This window comes from Trichechus manatus, unplaced genomic scaffold, assembly GCF_000243295.1.
Source record: "Trichechus manatus latirostris isolate Lorelei unplaced genomic scaffold, TriManLat1.0 scaffold00056, whole genome shotgun sequence".
NCBI lineage: Eukaryota > Metazoa > Chordata > Mammalia > Sirenia > Trichechidae > Trichechus > Trichechus manatus.
This window is the reverse complement of record NW_004443992.1, coordinates 13,281,866-13,295,607: the sequence shown is the minus strand read 5'-3', so window position 1 is coordinate 13,295,607 and position 13,742 is coordinate 13,281,866. Positions and strand designations below refer to the sequence as shown.

General features: G+C 44.4%; 1 protein-coding gene across 1 annotated transcript in view; it reads right to left on the bottom strand.

The window, feature by feature from the left end:
- Window positions 1–3,790: 3,790 nt before the first annotated feature.
- NRP2 (neuropilin 2) overlaps window positions 3,791–13,742 on the bottom strand; it is a 126,193-nt gene continuing 116,241 nt past the window's right edge. Inside the window, exons 16-17 of the mRNA XM_004378255.2 lie at window positions 7,961–8,011; window positions 3,791–5,742 (exon numbers count right to left, since the gene is read on the bottom strand). Of these exons, the coding sequence (XP_004378312.1) occupies window positions 5,438–5,742; window positions 7,961–8,011 (356 nt within the window). The 3' untranslated portion in view covers window positions 3,791–5,437. The remainder of the gene's footprint in view (window positions 5,743–7,960; window positions 8,012–13,742) is intronic.

Genomic DNA, 13,742 nt, shown 5'->3' with positions numbered 1-13,742 from the left:
CCCGGCCATGATGATTGTATAAACATTTCCAGAAGGATGCAGATAAGAAAAAAAAAGGTCTATGTAAACACTAGATGGCTTGTGACCAGGAGATATTATTAGTTTATTAAGGCTTTAAAAATACCCAAAAGCTCAACAAAAGGAAAGAAGAAATTTGCTTTCATTTTAACCTCTGTTATTGTTGCTAGGGTCAGTAATATGACAGAACCAGGCATCTCATGAGACGCATGATATCATAAAGATCACAGGAGGGGCAGAAAGGGAAGTTGCAGAGATGTGACTAAGGTGACCTTTCTGTTCAGTGAAGAATAAGAAGGTTGAGGTGGGCACTGCCCTTTGTGTGAATTAATGGAAACTGAAGAGAGGTACAGATTAGAGACCAAACTCCTCATCGTGGCGTGGCTCCCCAACCTCATCTCAAGCACTCTCTCCCTTGTTGTGTTCCTAGAATCACATAAAATTCTTCCCCAGCAGGATCTTTCTTTCTGTGCTGCTCCTTCAACTTGGAATGCTTTCCTCTGGCACTAAAGTCTTGGCTGATTCCTCTTTATCCTTTAGGTTTTAGCTTAAAATAGAGGGTCAGTGAAAATGAGGGAAACCCTCAGTGAGATGGATTGACATAGTGGCCAAAACGATGGACTCAAACATGCTAATGATCATGAATATGACTCAGGACTGGGCAACGTTTAGTTTTGTTATACATAAGGTCACTATGAGTTGGAGCTAGCTCAGTGGCAACTAACAACAAATCACCTCCTCCAAGAGGCTTTCCCTGCCGGCTTCCAACAGAGTTCTTTCAGGTTTGAACCCCTGCTGAGAATTTGCATTTCTAACAAGTTCCCAGGCCAGGCTAATACGGTTCTTAGGGATCAATTCTGAGAACCACTAGTAGAGCAGTGGTTCTCAAAATTTATTATACATAAGAATCACCTGGGAATCTTGTTATAATGTAGATTCTGATTCAGTATATCTGGAGCACAAAGGCAAATTCTCAGCAGGATTTGAACTGGAATGAACTGGTTGGAAGCCCCGCTTCCCTGAACACTCATTTAGAGGGAGGGAGCTAGTAATTCTCCACTACAGTCATTTGTTTATTACCTTCATAGCGCTTATTATAACCAGTCCTTATTTTGTGTTTGTCTGTTTTTTTGTCCCCCCCTCAAAAAAAACAAAACAGGAAGTACTCAAAAATATCTCTTAAATGATTGAACCAAATTTCCTTTCAGAGGTGAACAGAACCTCAGGATGGGGGGAGAGTTGGCCCAGATTCACAGCTTCGAGTCTCCCATGGGAGCTCATGATAAAGCTTCTCCCTTCTCCTTGCCTAGGAATTCACTGTGCTAACTAGGAGTGTAGATGGCCTCCTTTAGCTTTCACTGGCCAAGTCTGATTTGAATCCAATAACCAACAGGTGAAAATAATCCTAATCACTTTGTGAAACCTAATTACTTTGTGAGGCCAAGCTACTCTTCATTTCTCCTACACCAGTGGTTCTTAAACTTCAAAGCGCATCGGAATCCCCTGGGAGGGCTTGCTAAAATGCAGATCACTGGGCCCCACCCCCAGGGTTTCTGATCCAGTAGATCTTGGTGGAGCCCAAGAATGTACATTTCTGACAAGTTCCCAAGTAATGTGAATACTGCTGGTACAGGGACCACACTCTGAGAACCCATTGCTGTCGAGTTGATTCTGACTCATAGCGACCCTATAAGACAGAGCAGAAGTGCCCCATAGGGTTTGCAAGGAGTGGCTGGTGAATTTGAACTGCCAGCCTTTTTGGTTAGCAGCCAAGCTCCTAACCACTGTGCCACCAGGGCTCCTATGCTCTAAGAAGCACCATCAAAAACACTGAAATCGCTAGAGCTATTGATTATTAAGACTTTGAGCAGGAAAGAATATAAAGAAGCAGGCGATTGGCCACATCTAGAGAAAAGGAGTGTTTGCAGGGATCACAGTCTTGGAAATCCGCCAACTAAGATTTTGAGTTAAAGTAGTCCACCCGACCAGGTAGCCCACCACCTACCCCCATAACGTTTTCATTTTATAAAAAACCAACCAGCCAATCAACCTATTAATTCCACGTGAACGTCCTGAGAATCACTGCCCCAAGAGAGTGACCAACCACCCTAGTTTACCTGGGACTGAGGGGTTTCCTAGGATGCAGGACTTTCAGTGCTAAAACCAGGAAAGTCTTAGGCAAACTCTAATGGTTTGGTCACCCTAGTGTCAAATCTTTGTCTCCAATAAAGAAAATGCAGAAAAATATCTATGGTATAATGTTTATTTAAATAGTAATCTTAAAAAGGCTTTATACAAATCATATAAACACAGTTTGACATTGTTGTTTGTTTATTTTTTACACTGATGCATCACAGTAAAAGCTCTCAAGTTCCCATGATCTGGCTCAGCCAGTGAATGGTCAAATACCTGTAACTGTAAACTCTGGAAAAGTTAACCTTACGTGTAACAGTTTAACTTTTTCCCTTGTTGTCATTCATACTCATCCCTTGGCCCCTGGTCCCTGTCAACTTCCCATCCCCACCAAAGAGAGAAAGCAACCCTGTGGCCCTGTTAACTGCCTAGTAAGGGAGAGCATGGAGGTAACGTGTTATTCAGTACAAGGCAAAAAGGAGATCAATACTGTGAATTGGGTTTCCCAAAGGGGACTACTCGAGAAGCCCGGTCAGCTAGCCTACTCGCAGATAAAGGTAACAAATGCACCAAGGTGTGCCCTGGCCAAGTTATGATTTGCACAGCTGTCTTTCTTTCTGCCTGACAACATGCCAGCCTCCAGCCTTGGTGAGGTATCTACATGTAGCCCTGGGTAGCATGCTTCTGTTCAGGGTCTCTGATCAACCAGTGGTGAATAAGGATATAGGACGTTTAGGGGAATGGAGGCTGAGTTGTACATAACTTAGGGGTGAACTGCAGGCCTCAAACAGGACTGGTCTTTGGGGAATTGTGAAATGGCCCACTGGGCATAAGAGCGGCAAGACCCCAAGAGTAGGCTTTCAAACTTCTCTTCTTTTGCAGGAGACTTCTGGAAATCCCTAGGACTTGCCAGCTTCCTGAACACTGAACTGCATGGGAGGGTGAGCTAATTAAAAACTTCCTTCTGCATGCTCAGCTCAGGGAAGGCCTACAGCTAAGCCCTTGGACTTGACAACCTTACTTCTCACCTCTAACTACCATTGTGCCAATGAGTGCCAAAATCAGCAGTATACTCAGGCCCTAGGTCAAAGTCACAATAACACCACTGAGTCCCACCTGACCATTCACATACACAGTAGATACAGAGAACTCAAAGGCCGTAAAGACACACACACATATGAATAAATACCTGTCGATATGAACTCTCCCTCTCTGCATACAAAACCCTGTGACATTACCATTTGAACTATCATTTCCATAAGTTAACATTTAAAGGAACCAGCCAGTCCCATTCACCCTTCCCCTTTCACTAGGTATGAGACAATGAAATTGTGTGTGACCATAGCAGCAAAAATGGTCTGACAGTTTACCACTGATCCACGGTAAGCTGGGCATAGTGATTGGGTTTCAAATGTAATTCCAGCACACAGGCAATCCTTATGCGTTAATATGAAATCAAGATTTAGATCTTGATGCAGACAATCTTCTCCTTCACAGTCTCCTTCTATTCCTGATGCCTCCCTTTTTGGAGCAGTTGAGAGTCATCTAGAGCTATGCCTGCCACTTGGGTAGCAGGGCACATTCCATTAGTAGGATCAGCAGAGAGTTAGGGGGACTGGGAGTGGAGCCATTTGGGGGAGGGAAGGAGGAATGCCTTAACTTGTATGATATTCGTTGATTTCTACAGCGGGGAAAATACATTTTTCTTCATTTTTCAAGGCACTTAATAAAAAACACATAAATTGGTGTGTGTGTGCGTGCATGCGTGTGCATGTGCGTGCGTGCATGTGTATGCGTGTGTGTGCGTGTGTGCGTGTGTGTGCGTGTAAGAACCTAAGTCTCTCTGGGGTTGAAGCAGCGTTGTTAGCATTTTGGTCCCAAGTACTTGCAGACTTCTGGTTGGAATCAGTTCGTATATATCTTTGCTCTGACTCTCATGAAAAGCTGAGGTGGTGGCTGTAACCCAAAGGGGAAATCAGTGTTTACTAGCCTGTCAGAGAGACTTATTCATCAAAATGTCTGTCTGCACAGGCTGCCCAGCCTTTGCCATCACACGGTCACAGAGCTGGGCTTCTGTTTCCCTCTCCACTGCTCTTCCTTCCACCCAGGGTCACCAGGTACAACATGTCACTGGTGGAGAAAACACACTGAGAGCCTGTATTTTCCCTGCCCGGCCTCTGAGAATATCAAACAACGCTATTTCCTAGGGTTTAGAGCCCTCACAGGAGTCCCCGGGTGGTGCAGATGGCTAAGTGCTGGACTACTAGCCAAAAGGTCACAGCCTGGAAAACCCTATGGAGCAGTTCTACTCTGCACACATGGGGTTGCCATGAGTTGGAATCAACTTGACAGCAACTGACAACAAGAGATCTGACAAATGCGTAGTGTGTTGTGTGTGTTTTAGGAGAATAAGGGGAAGGGAACAGAAAAGGCAAAACCACCACCAGAGCCCCCACAAGGAAAGCTTCCCCATGGCCACAAACTCTGGGTCTAGACTGAATGAATGGCTCCTATTCACAAAGCACTTTAAGGCTTGTCTGCTTCTAACATGGAGGTGTGTCTCTGGATTGTGTTGTGAAGTTTCCTTTCTGGTTTGTTTTGAATCCCATATAAGAAAGAGCTGTTTATGCTGACTCTAGAATGGCAATTTTCCCCTGGATAAAAAAAGTTAAAGGCAACAACATCCTACTTAAATGCTAGGACTGGCAACGGCAGCTTGTAGGGATGGCTGGCAGAACCTCCACTACAGCAAATCCCCAAAGGTCTGAGATGCCCAGAGCCTGGGATAAGCTGGACAGCTTTGTTTGTGTTTTATTTCTAAAGATGGAAAGGCCGAAAACACCCTTAGCTTTTCAAGTGTTGATTAGAAAGAGAAAGCGGAGAACAACATCAACACTCAGCTCCGACCACTGCAAAGGTCATTATCCTGTTCTGCCTCTTTGAGTTGCTCACAGACCAAAGAAAATAAAATAGAATAATAACAAACACACAAACAAAATAGAACTGTGACCCCAAAGAGATGAGCTCCTGTCTTTGTCCCAGCAGAGAGCACAGCCCCGTCGCTGCAGTGACTCAGCCACCGCGGTCCTTGGTGAGCAGTGATCCCCTGCGTGGGCTGTGTCTCCCCCCTTCCTTCGACTTGCCTGCCTGTCTTGTCCACACCTTCGGTATTCGGGATCAGTTTGACCGAGATTATGGCATTCCGTTCCCAAAGGAAAAAAAAATCTAATCTTCACCAGCCTGTCTTGCTGGAATGAAATGTCAGATGTGATTCGGGTGTAATCCGTCATGCCTCGGAGCAGCACTTCTGGTGGTTCATTTTGACCTTGTGCTTGAGGCCGTCATAGAGCTCGAAGTTGTAGTTCTCCAGCGTGGTGCAGCTGCGTGAGTTCAGGCCGGAGTAGGAGCACGTGCAGTAGAGCAGGAGCCCGGCACAGGTGGCCCCCAGGAGCACACCCAGTGAGCTCATGGCGATGATGGTGATGAGGATGGGGTCCAGGGTGTACAGCCAGCTCTTTTCTTTGTCGGACGAGGAGACACCAGACCCTGAGGTTGGGGAAGAAGAGTTGCTCCAATCCACCTCGTACTCATCTATGATTCAAAACACACATAAGATTGCAGGTGCTGACTATTTCAAGGTGAAGCTGTTGCCTAAGCCCCTCCCAGCCCACTTTAGGAGCTCCTCAGAGCACAAGAACTCAGGAACTAGATTGGGTTCAAATCCTAGTCCTACCACATCTTTACTGTGCAGCCATGGGCAAGTTATTTCACCTTTCTTTGCCTCAGTTCTCTCTTTGATAAAATGGAGATACTAATAATATCTACCTCATTGGGTTGCAAGGAGGATTAAATGAATTAATATTTGTAAAGTGCTTGGAATGGTATCTGGCACATAACAAGTACCACACAAGTATTTGATCTACCACCTGTCTGTCAATTTGTTTGTACTGTGGTGGCTTGCATGTTGCTGTGATGCTGGAAGCTATCCCACCAGTCTTTCAAAAAGCAGCAGGGTCACTTATGGTGGACAGGTTTCAGCAGAACTTCCAGACTAAGATAGACTAGGAAGAAAGGCCTTGTGCTCTACCTCTAAAACTTAGCCAGTGAAAATTGTATGAATCTCAACAGAACACTGTCCAACTCACTTGCTTAGACATGACATCAGGAGGGATCAATCGGCAGAGGAAGACATAACATTTACCGAAATAGAGGGCCAACATGGGTGTGAGAGACCCTCGGTGAGATGGACTGGCACAATAGCCACAAAGATGGACTCCAACCTGCTGGTGATCATGAGGATGACCCAGGACCAGGCAATGTTTCATTATGTTGTACATAAGGTTATCATGAGTCAAAGCTGATTCAATGGCATCTATCTATCCATCCATCCATCTATCTATCTAATATTTAAATAATTTGACTGATACTAGATAAGCTCAGATTTTAACAGACCCTTCCCAGTGCCTTTGAGCACCTGGATGACCCTGTGTTCTAGGCACCCTTCTTTCTTTGCCTCCTCATCCCTCACTTCTAACTGATTCAAGTTAAATCAAAGGACAGGCTGACTATTGTCCCATGATGGGTTCCCCAATTTAGCATTCCTGGCCATGCAGGCAGCTGGTGCTTTCTGGCCACCAGGCCTCGCTTGACATACATCTTCCCTTACATTTCTGTAGTGTGGCCAAGGCATGGCCACATATCCACAGCTCATTTATTGGGAGCTCCCAATAATCCCACAAAGAAGGCAGGCCAATAGTATATTTTTTTAATAGATGAGGAAAACTGGGGTTTAAAGAAATTAGGCAAGTAGATAGTGACTCAAGATCACAGAGTGAGCAAGCTGGGAAAGTAGGGTCAGGACTCAGGCTTTCTGCATCCTCCTCATCCCTTGCTCTTTCCATCACATAGCAGTGTTTCTGCTGCTTGATCTACTGCAGCCTCTCCATGTAGGTCAGTCATGCAGCTCTGCCCATAAAAGGAGCGTTGGACTGGGTTTTGCAGGGAGAGTCTGCATTCAGTTAGCAAGGTGCTGTTTGGGTTAGTCACTCTAGTTTCTATAACTACACTCAAAGTTTTTGATTAAGGTCAGGTTAAAAGCAGCTGCTCTATAAACTGTTCTTTTAAACGCATCAATCTTGTGCGAAAGCTGTTCTTTGCTTGGAGTCTTGCTGTTGAGTCTCTTGGAGATCAACTCTGGCACTCAGAGACCTGTGCTGCTCTGAGCTGAGGAAGGAAATTATATCTACATGTTTTCTCAGCGGCCCTCAGGTTAGGGCTGTTGCTCCAGCTTCTTGAAGTATGTGAATTTGAAGTAGAAAAATATAATTTGGAATAAATACAAAAATACAAGATGGGCAGTGTGGGAAAGAAACCTAAATCTTGCAATGAGCCCCAACTTGGGGTGTTGGATAGTGTGAGAAAGGTTCCTCAAAGCCAGGGAACTGGAAACCACAGCAGGCCTGGAAGAATATTCAAGTTACACTCATTTACTCAGGCTCTTTTTGGGAGGAGGTCAAAGGGTTCAAGCAGCAACATCGATGGAGGAGTTCTTCTACTTTTAAAGGGTTTATCTAGATTTGGCCATCAATGTAGAAGTTTGCCCAAAGTAGGGGACCTGTTTCAGATTAGGCAGAGCTAACTCAATAAACTTTCTAAATCTCTAAATTTGACCTTACAGAGTAACTCATGGTTTCTTCATTTCCCTCTAGACTCTTTTCACTTATATTTCTGACTGCTAGCTCTAAATTCTGATGTCTTTATAACCAAACTTGAATTTCATGATTACCTGCTAAATCATAGCAATACTCACCATCAATTTCCTCATCATAGCCCCCTCTCCCGTGTATTTCTGGGATGTCCACTAAAATGAAAAAAGAAAACAAACAAACCAAGTCATAAAAAGTCCTATCATCATGGTTAAAAGGCAGAGATGCAATCTTCTTGAGGCTGGCTCCTGAGTATGGTGGACAGATAGAGAATCACCATCAGCTTCTAGATCATTTAATGTATACATTATTGGATCATTGCCCCTTCAAGGGACCTGTTTTTATTTCTAATAACAACCAGAAGAACAGAAACAATAAGAAAAGCCAGGTCTTTAGTGCTAAGTTGTGTCTTTATAATGATTATTATTCTTCACCAATGGGTTTTATCTAAGGCACCTCAACAGCATCTATGCCCATCATCAGTTGCCATTACTGTGATGCCCATTTAGTGTATAGCACAGGTCACCTTCTCATATGCATGCAACTACGTGGACACAAAGTACAGAGTCTTTTTCCTCTTGGTTGCAAATAAATGTACAGTAATTTAAGGAAGCCACATTTCATCATTACATGTTTTAATGTAGGAGTAGAACTGGAAAAAAAAAAAAAAAATGCCTGTCCACCTCCACATATCTGAGCTAATATCTTTCGTCTTTCTCCCCCAGCCTATTTTTCCTATTGGCTTCATGGTTTAGAATAGATCGAACATGGGCATCCAGTCTGACTAGTCCAGGCTTGAAGAAAGCTAAGTTAATTTACTCTGAATGTTCTCCAGTATTATCACTGTCTATCTGTCTCTTTTTTTATGATATTTTTTTGGGATAACACAGGTCTCTCTATTCACTATGCTGCCCATCTTATAGAAATCAGAGTCAGTGAATATTACCTGTCTGAAAGGGTAAAACACATTAAAAAATGGAATCAAACATGTGCTGAAGAGCAGGATCTTATCATTTCTTCCTATCTCACAAGTTAATTATGGCTGTCCAGGCATTCAGCTCAAGTTGGCCCCAGTGAATGTATGCAGCTCTTTAGGAGTTTTGTTCAACCCAAGGTCAGGTGAATAACTGTGAGTTCAGCAGTATAAATTGATATCCTAAAATGACCGCCCTGAAAGGGAACACAACAGAGAGTCCCTGACGGAGCAGGAGAAAAGTGTGGTGCAGAACTCAAATTCACGTAAAAAGACCAGACTTAATGGTCTGACTGAGACTAGAGGAATCCCCGAAGCCACGGCCCCTGGATGCTCCGTTAACCCAGAACTAAAACCATTTCTGAAGCCCACTCTTCAGACAAAGATTAGACTGGACTATAAAACATAAAATAATACTCATGAAGAGTGTGCTTTTTAGTTCAAGTAGATACATGAGACCAAATGGGAGGCTCCTGTCTGAAAGTAGGATGAGAAGGCAGAAAGGGACAGGAGCCGGTTGGATGGACACGGGAAACCCAGGGTGGAAAGGGGGAGGGTGCTGTCACATTATAGGTATTGCAACTAGTGTCACATAGCAGTAAAAGAGAACAACAACAAAAAATCAAAGTTTAAAGCCCAAAACTCAAAAAGTGTAGTATCATACAAGAGGAAAAAGAACTTCAGATGGACCTGAGCTTCTCCCTCATGAGCACTACATTCCGGGAAGATCTGCTTGACTGTGACCTCAACTAAGCCTCCATTTGTCACTGCCAGACTTGAAATCCAGTCTTTTCCTAAAGGCGGCAGTTTTAATCATATTAGAAGTCTTTCTCGTTCCTGGCCAAAGCTCTCAAGCACATTCTCATCCCCTTAGTTGCTAGTAAGGGATGCACAAAATAACGTGCCAAGACCCCACTTGGAAGGACCCTGGCCCTGTCTACCACATGCCATGTGGCACCATTCCTCCATAAATCCAGTCTGTTCCTGGCGTGTTTACAGCACAGCAACTGGCGCCTGCAAGCCACGCCAGCTTCCCCACTTCGATTCCCATCCCTTGTATTATTGTCCAGGTCCCTACAAAGCAGGCTGTTTCCTTGGAATGAAGACATGAGCATGAATCAACAAGAGCCAGGTGGTGTCTCTCATAGGGATCAAATCAAGTTTGTGAAAGTCAACCCAGAGCTCTTTTTTAACCTTAGAGAAAAAAAAAGAAGATGGGAGAAAACTGTCACATTTCCAATAATTAATCATTTTTATGGGATGCTCACATGTCTTAACACCTTCACGGTTAAAAGATGCGAAACACTGGGTAAGAATATATGAATCAGCACGGGAGGAGAACTGTGGGGCTCCTGTCAGTGGATTTTGGGCCAAATCCTGTTCTTGCTTTTAGGGATTTGGTCCCTGCCAAGGATGTGATGAATTCTTGGAGGTTAGAATGCCACCCTGCTCCATCTCATACCCTCAGGGAGGAACTCTTAGGACACTATTGATCATGGACTGGAAAGAGGTGGATCTTGGAAGAACGGTAGAAGGATGGTTATAACTATGAGAACATCTTGACCTGGGAGATCACAGCCTCCTGTCTCTGGGACCTCTGTTGCTTTCTTATCTGCAGGCAGAGAACTGGATGAGATGACTTCTTAAGAACTGGTCAGGTTATAATGTTCTATGAAATCTGTTGCCCAGATGTGGCTGAGATTTCTGCACCTGGAGAATCAAAAGCTACTTAAGGTGAAGAAGAACACTTCAGTGGGTTGACTTGGGCTCTTTATATGATTACTGCTCCCAGCAGTTTGGGTGAGTGGAAAGGGGTCAAAAAAAGGACAAATCAGTCAACATTTTTCAAAGCACATCTGTTCACCAAGGCTTAAAGAAAGAATGGCATGCTGGGGAAAACCCAAATAAAGGGAACATTTGTACAAAAAGCAATTTACTTTGATAGGAATTTTCTCTGGTTCCCTGTCTAATATTTCTGATATCTGTGTTTGATTCAGAGCTTTCTCTCTCAAAAGCCTCTTTGCCCTTCATGGTCACTTTCCTTTCCTGTTGAGTCCAGTAGATAAACTTCAGCTTGTTTCCTCAGGATGCTGGCAGGAAGAATCTGGTTCTCCACTAGGTCCTTGCAGTTCTAGCAAAGACAAGGCAAGGCAGGGCAGCTGCCAAGAGGAAATCCAGGAGGAAAGGTACTAGCCCTTCCTTGGGGCAGGAGGGAGAAGTGCTGAGTGGGGAGCTCAAGCAGCACCTCCCTGGGAAGGGGAAATGGCACTACAGGATGGGAGACCCAGCTGGAGAAGTGAGAGAAGATAGCAGGAGAATGTGAGGAGCACAGACTTAGAATTTTGTTTTTAATTTCTTTTAATAGAGAAAAACTTGAAGAGGACCTCCCAGGACTTCGTTTTAGTGGATGGGTGTGTTTGTGAGATGGAGGAGGCAGACAGGGATGGGCCACACCTCTAGGAGAACACAGATCACGAATGGATCTTACCACCCACAGGACTTGCACTTTTAACTTTTGCACACACATGACCCCGTTTTCTTCTGGGCCCCTATGTGGATGTAATCTCAGGTCAGTCTGACTCCAAAGCCTGAAGTCTGACTCTCAGTATTGTATTAGGGCCAGAGGAGATTCCCAAGTGTGGCTACAAGTTCTTCTGTTGTGGGCAGAATATTGCAACTACCACCATATCACTACTACCCCATTCTAACAGAAGAAAGGGACTGCCTTGTCTTGGATCCTAACTGGCCGGATGTGTACTCTCTGGCTGTTTGTCTGCATCACTGGCTCACCATTTTGGTGGGAACTGTGTGAGTGTGAAAATGTAGTGATCTAAAATTTGGGGCTTCACATTTTCCATGGTAGGCATTACTCAGAAAGAGAAAGTTAATTTATATTGGTCTTCAAAGGAAAGTCTTAATTAAGGAAGCAAGCAAGCAAGCAACCAGCCAGCCATCATTTATAAGAGGGCTTACTAGGTACCCAGGAATCATACTGAGGACTTTGGGAAATAAGATGTATGGAACAAGGTCCCTACCATCAAGGCGCTTCTATTTGGTTGGGGAACAAAGATTCATTTGTGTTAAAGTAGCATGAGAGAAAGCAGACCATTTATGGTGGGAACGTCAATGCTACAGGAGTATGGGGCATGAAAAAAAACAAAAACAAAAACCCTGCTGCTGTTTAGTCGATTCCAACTCACAGCGACCCTATAGGACAGAGTAGAACTGCCCCATAGGGTTTCCAAGGAGCAGCTGGTGGATTTGAACTGCCAACCTTTGGGTTAGCAGCCGAGCTCTTAGCCACTGCACCACCAGGTAGTGGGACATGAAAGGTATGGGGCAAATTGGGCCAGGCCATTGCCAGGAAGGAAAACTTGGGAGTGGGATGTGTTGAAATTGAGGCTTCTGCAAGGTGAGGGTTGGGAGAGTCCTATATTCTTTATCTGTTTGTTTGATAGGAATGGTTTCAAATGTGTCAACTGAGCCTTTTTACCCATGCACTGATCTCTCAGCTTTTTGTTTGTATTCATTTTTATCAGACCCACCAAAGAGTTCAAAGTGATTGCCCTGCCTGGCCACCAATCTTCTACCCTATTTTTCCCTAGGTGGGTGTCAGGTCTCTTTAGCAGCTGCTGCAGAAAAACCAGTGAGAGAAACTGGTGAACTAATGAGTAACTGGAAGGGAGGTTAACAGAGTTTGAGTAATCAAGTGTGGCCGAGTAGCTGCAACTTAAAACAAAACAAAAACTCAACAAAACCCGGTCGTTTTCATATTGAGTAAAAATCTCCAGGTGACAAGCCCCATTGCTTTCTCAGGTGTTCCTTCCCTTGGCATTATTAAGAGATGGGTTAGGTACATGGTGAAGAGTGATTCAGGACAACATTTCCTATTGTCCTGATTTTTCAGAGTGAGAGACCCATACTGGCTAGTTATTCAAATCCACTGGACTGTTCCAGGAACTCTCCCATCCTAGAAGAGTCACGTATTCTCTAGTGCCTTGTAAGTAAATTGCAACACTACAGCACAGACAGTAAACAGCGACACCCAGTCACAAACCAAAACGACTCCAATGAAATACGTTTCTCCCTGAGGGGTCTGGAACACGGCCTGGTGTTGTAAGACCACACATGCTATTCAGGGGAGACACTTTCAACCTGCAGCCGGGAAATTCCCCACTGAGTGTGATTTAGGTCTCAAACCAGAATGCCCTCTCTCTCACAGTCCTTCTCATTCATTTTCTCTCTCTCTCTCTATCTTCTCTCTCTCTCACACACACATTCCGTATCTTTCCTCTCTCCCTTGTTTTCTTTCTCTTTAATTAAGAGTCTTTGGGGTTAGCATTCCGTCATTAGTTTGCCTTTCTGTAGCTTCTTACAGAAAAATTGCAACCGCACTTTCACCCCATCCGCTATGCCGTAGACTGCACTGAGTGTATTGGCCTTGACATTGTTCTGCTTACTTTCTACATTGTAAAGGGAGCGTCACAAGATTGCTAGGAGAGTGAGACTTCTGCCCAAAACTACTGACTACTTTTCCGTAAATGATTTAAGACAGTCAGTCCCTGGGTCACTTTCACAGAGATCATTTCAGGATGCTGACTTGGGTTAGTTGTCTTTGAAGAGTCCCTTCCATGTCAACTCTGAGCAGTGGAATAGGAGGCCTGGTTGAAGCTGATGACAGGTTTGCCATCAGGATGCATAGCAGAGACACTCTAAGGACCCTGTGATGTCAGTTTCACTCTGAAGGGAGCAGCACGGGACAAAAGCAGCACTGGGAGCAGAGCTCCTGGGTGGCGCAAATGGTTAAGCGCTCAGCTACTAACTGGAAGTTTGGAGGTTCAAATTCACCCAGTGGTGCCTCCGGAGAAAGTTCTGGTGATCTACTTCAGAAAGATCACAGCCATTGAAAACCC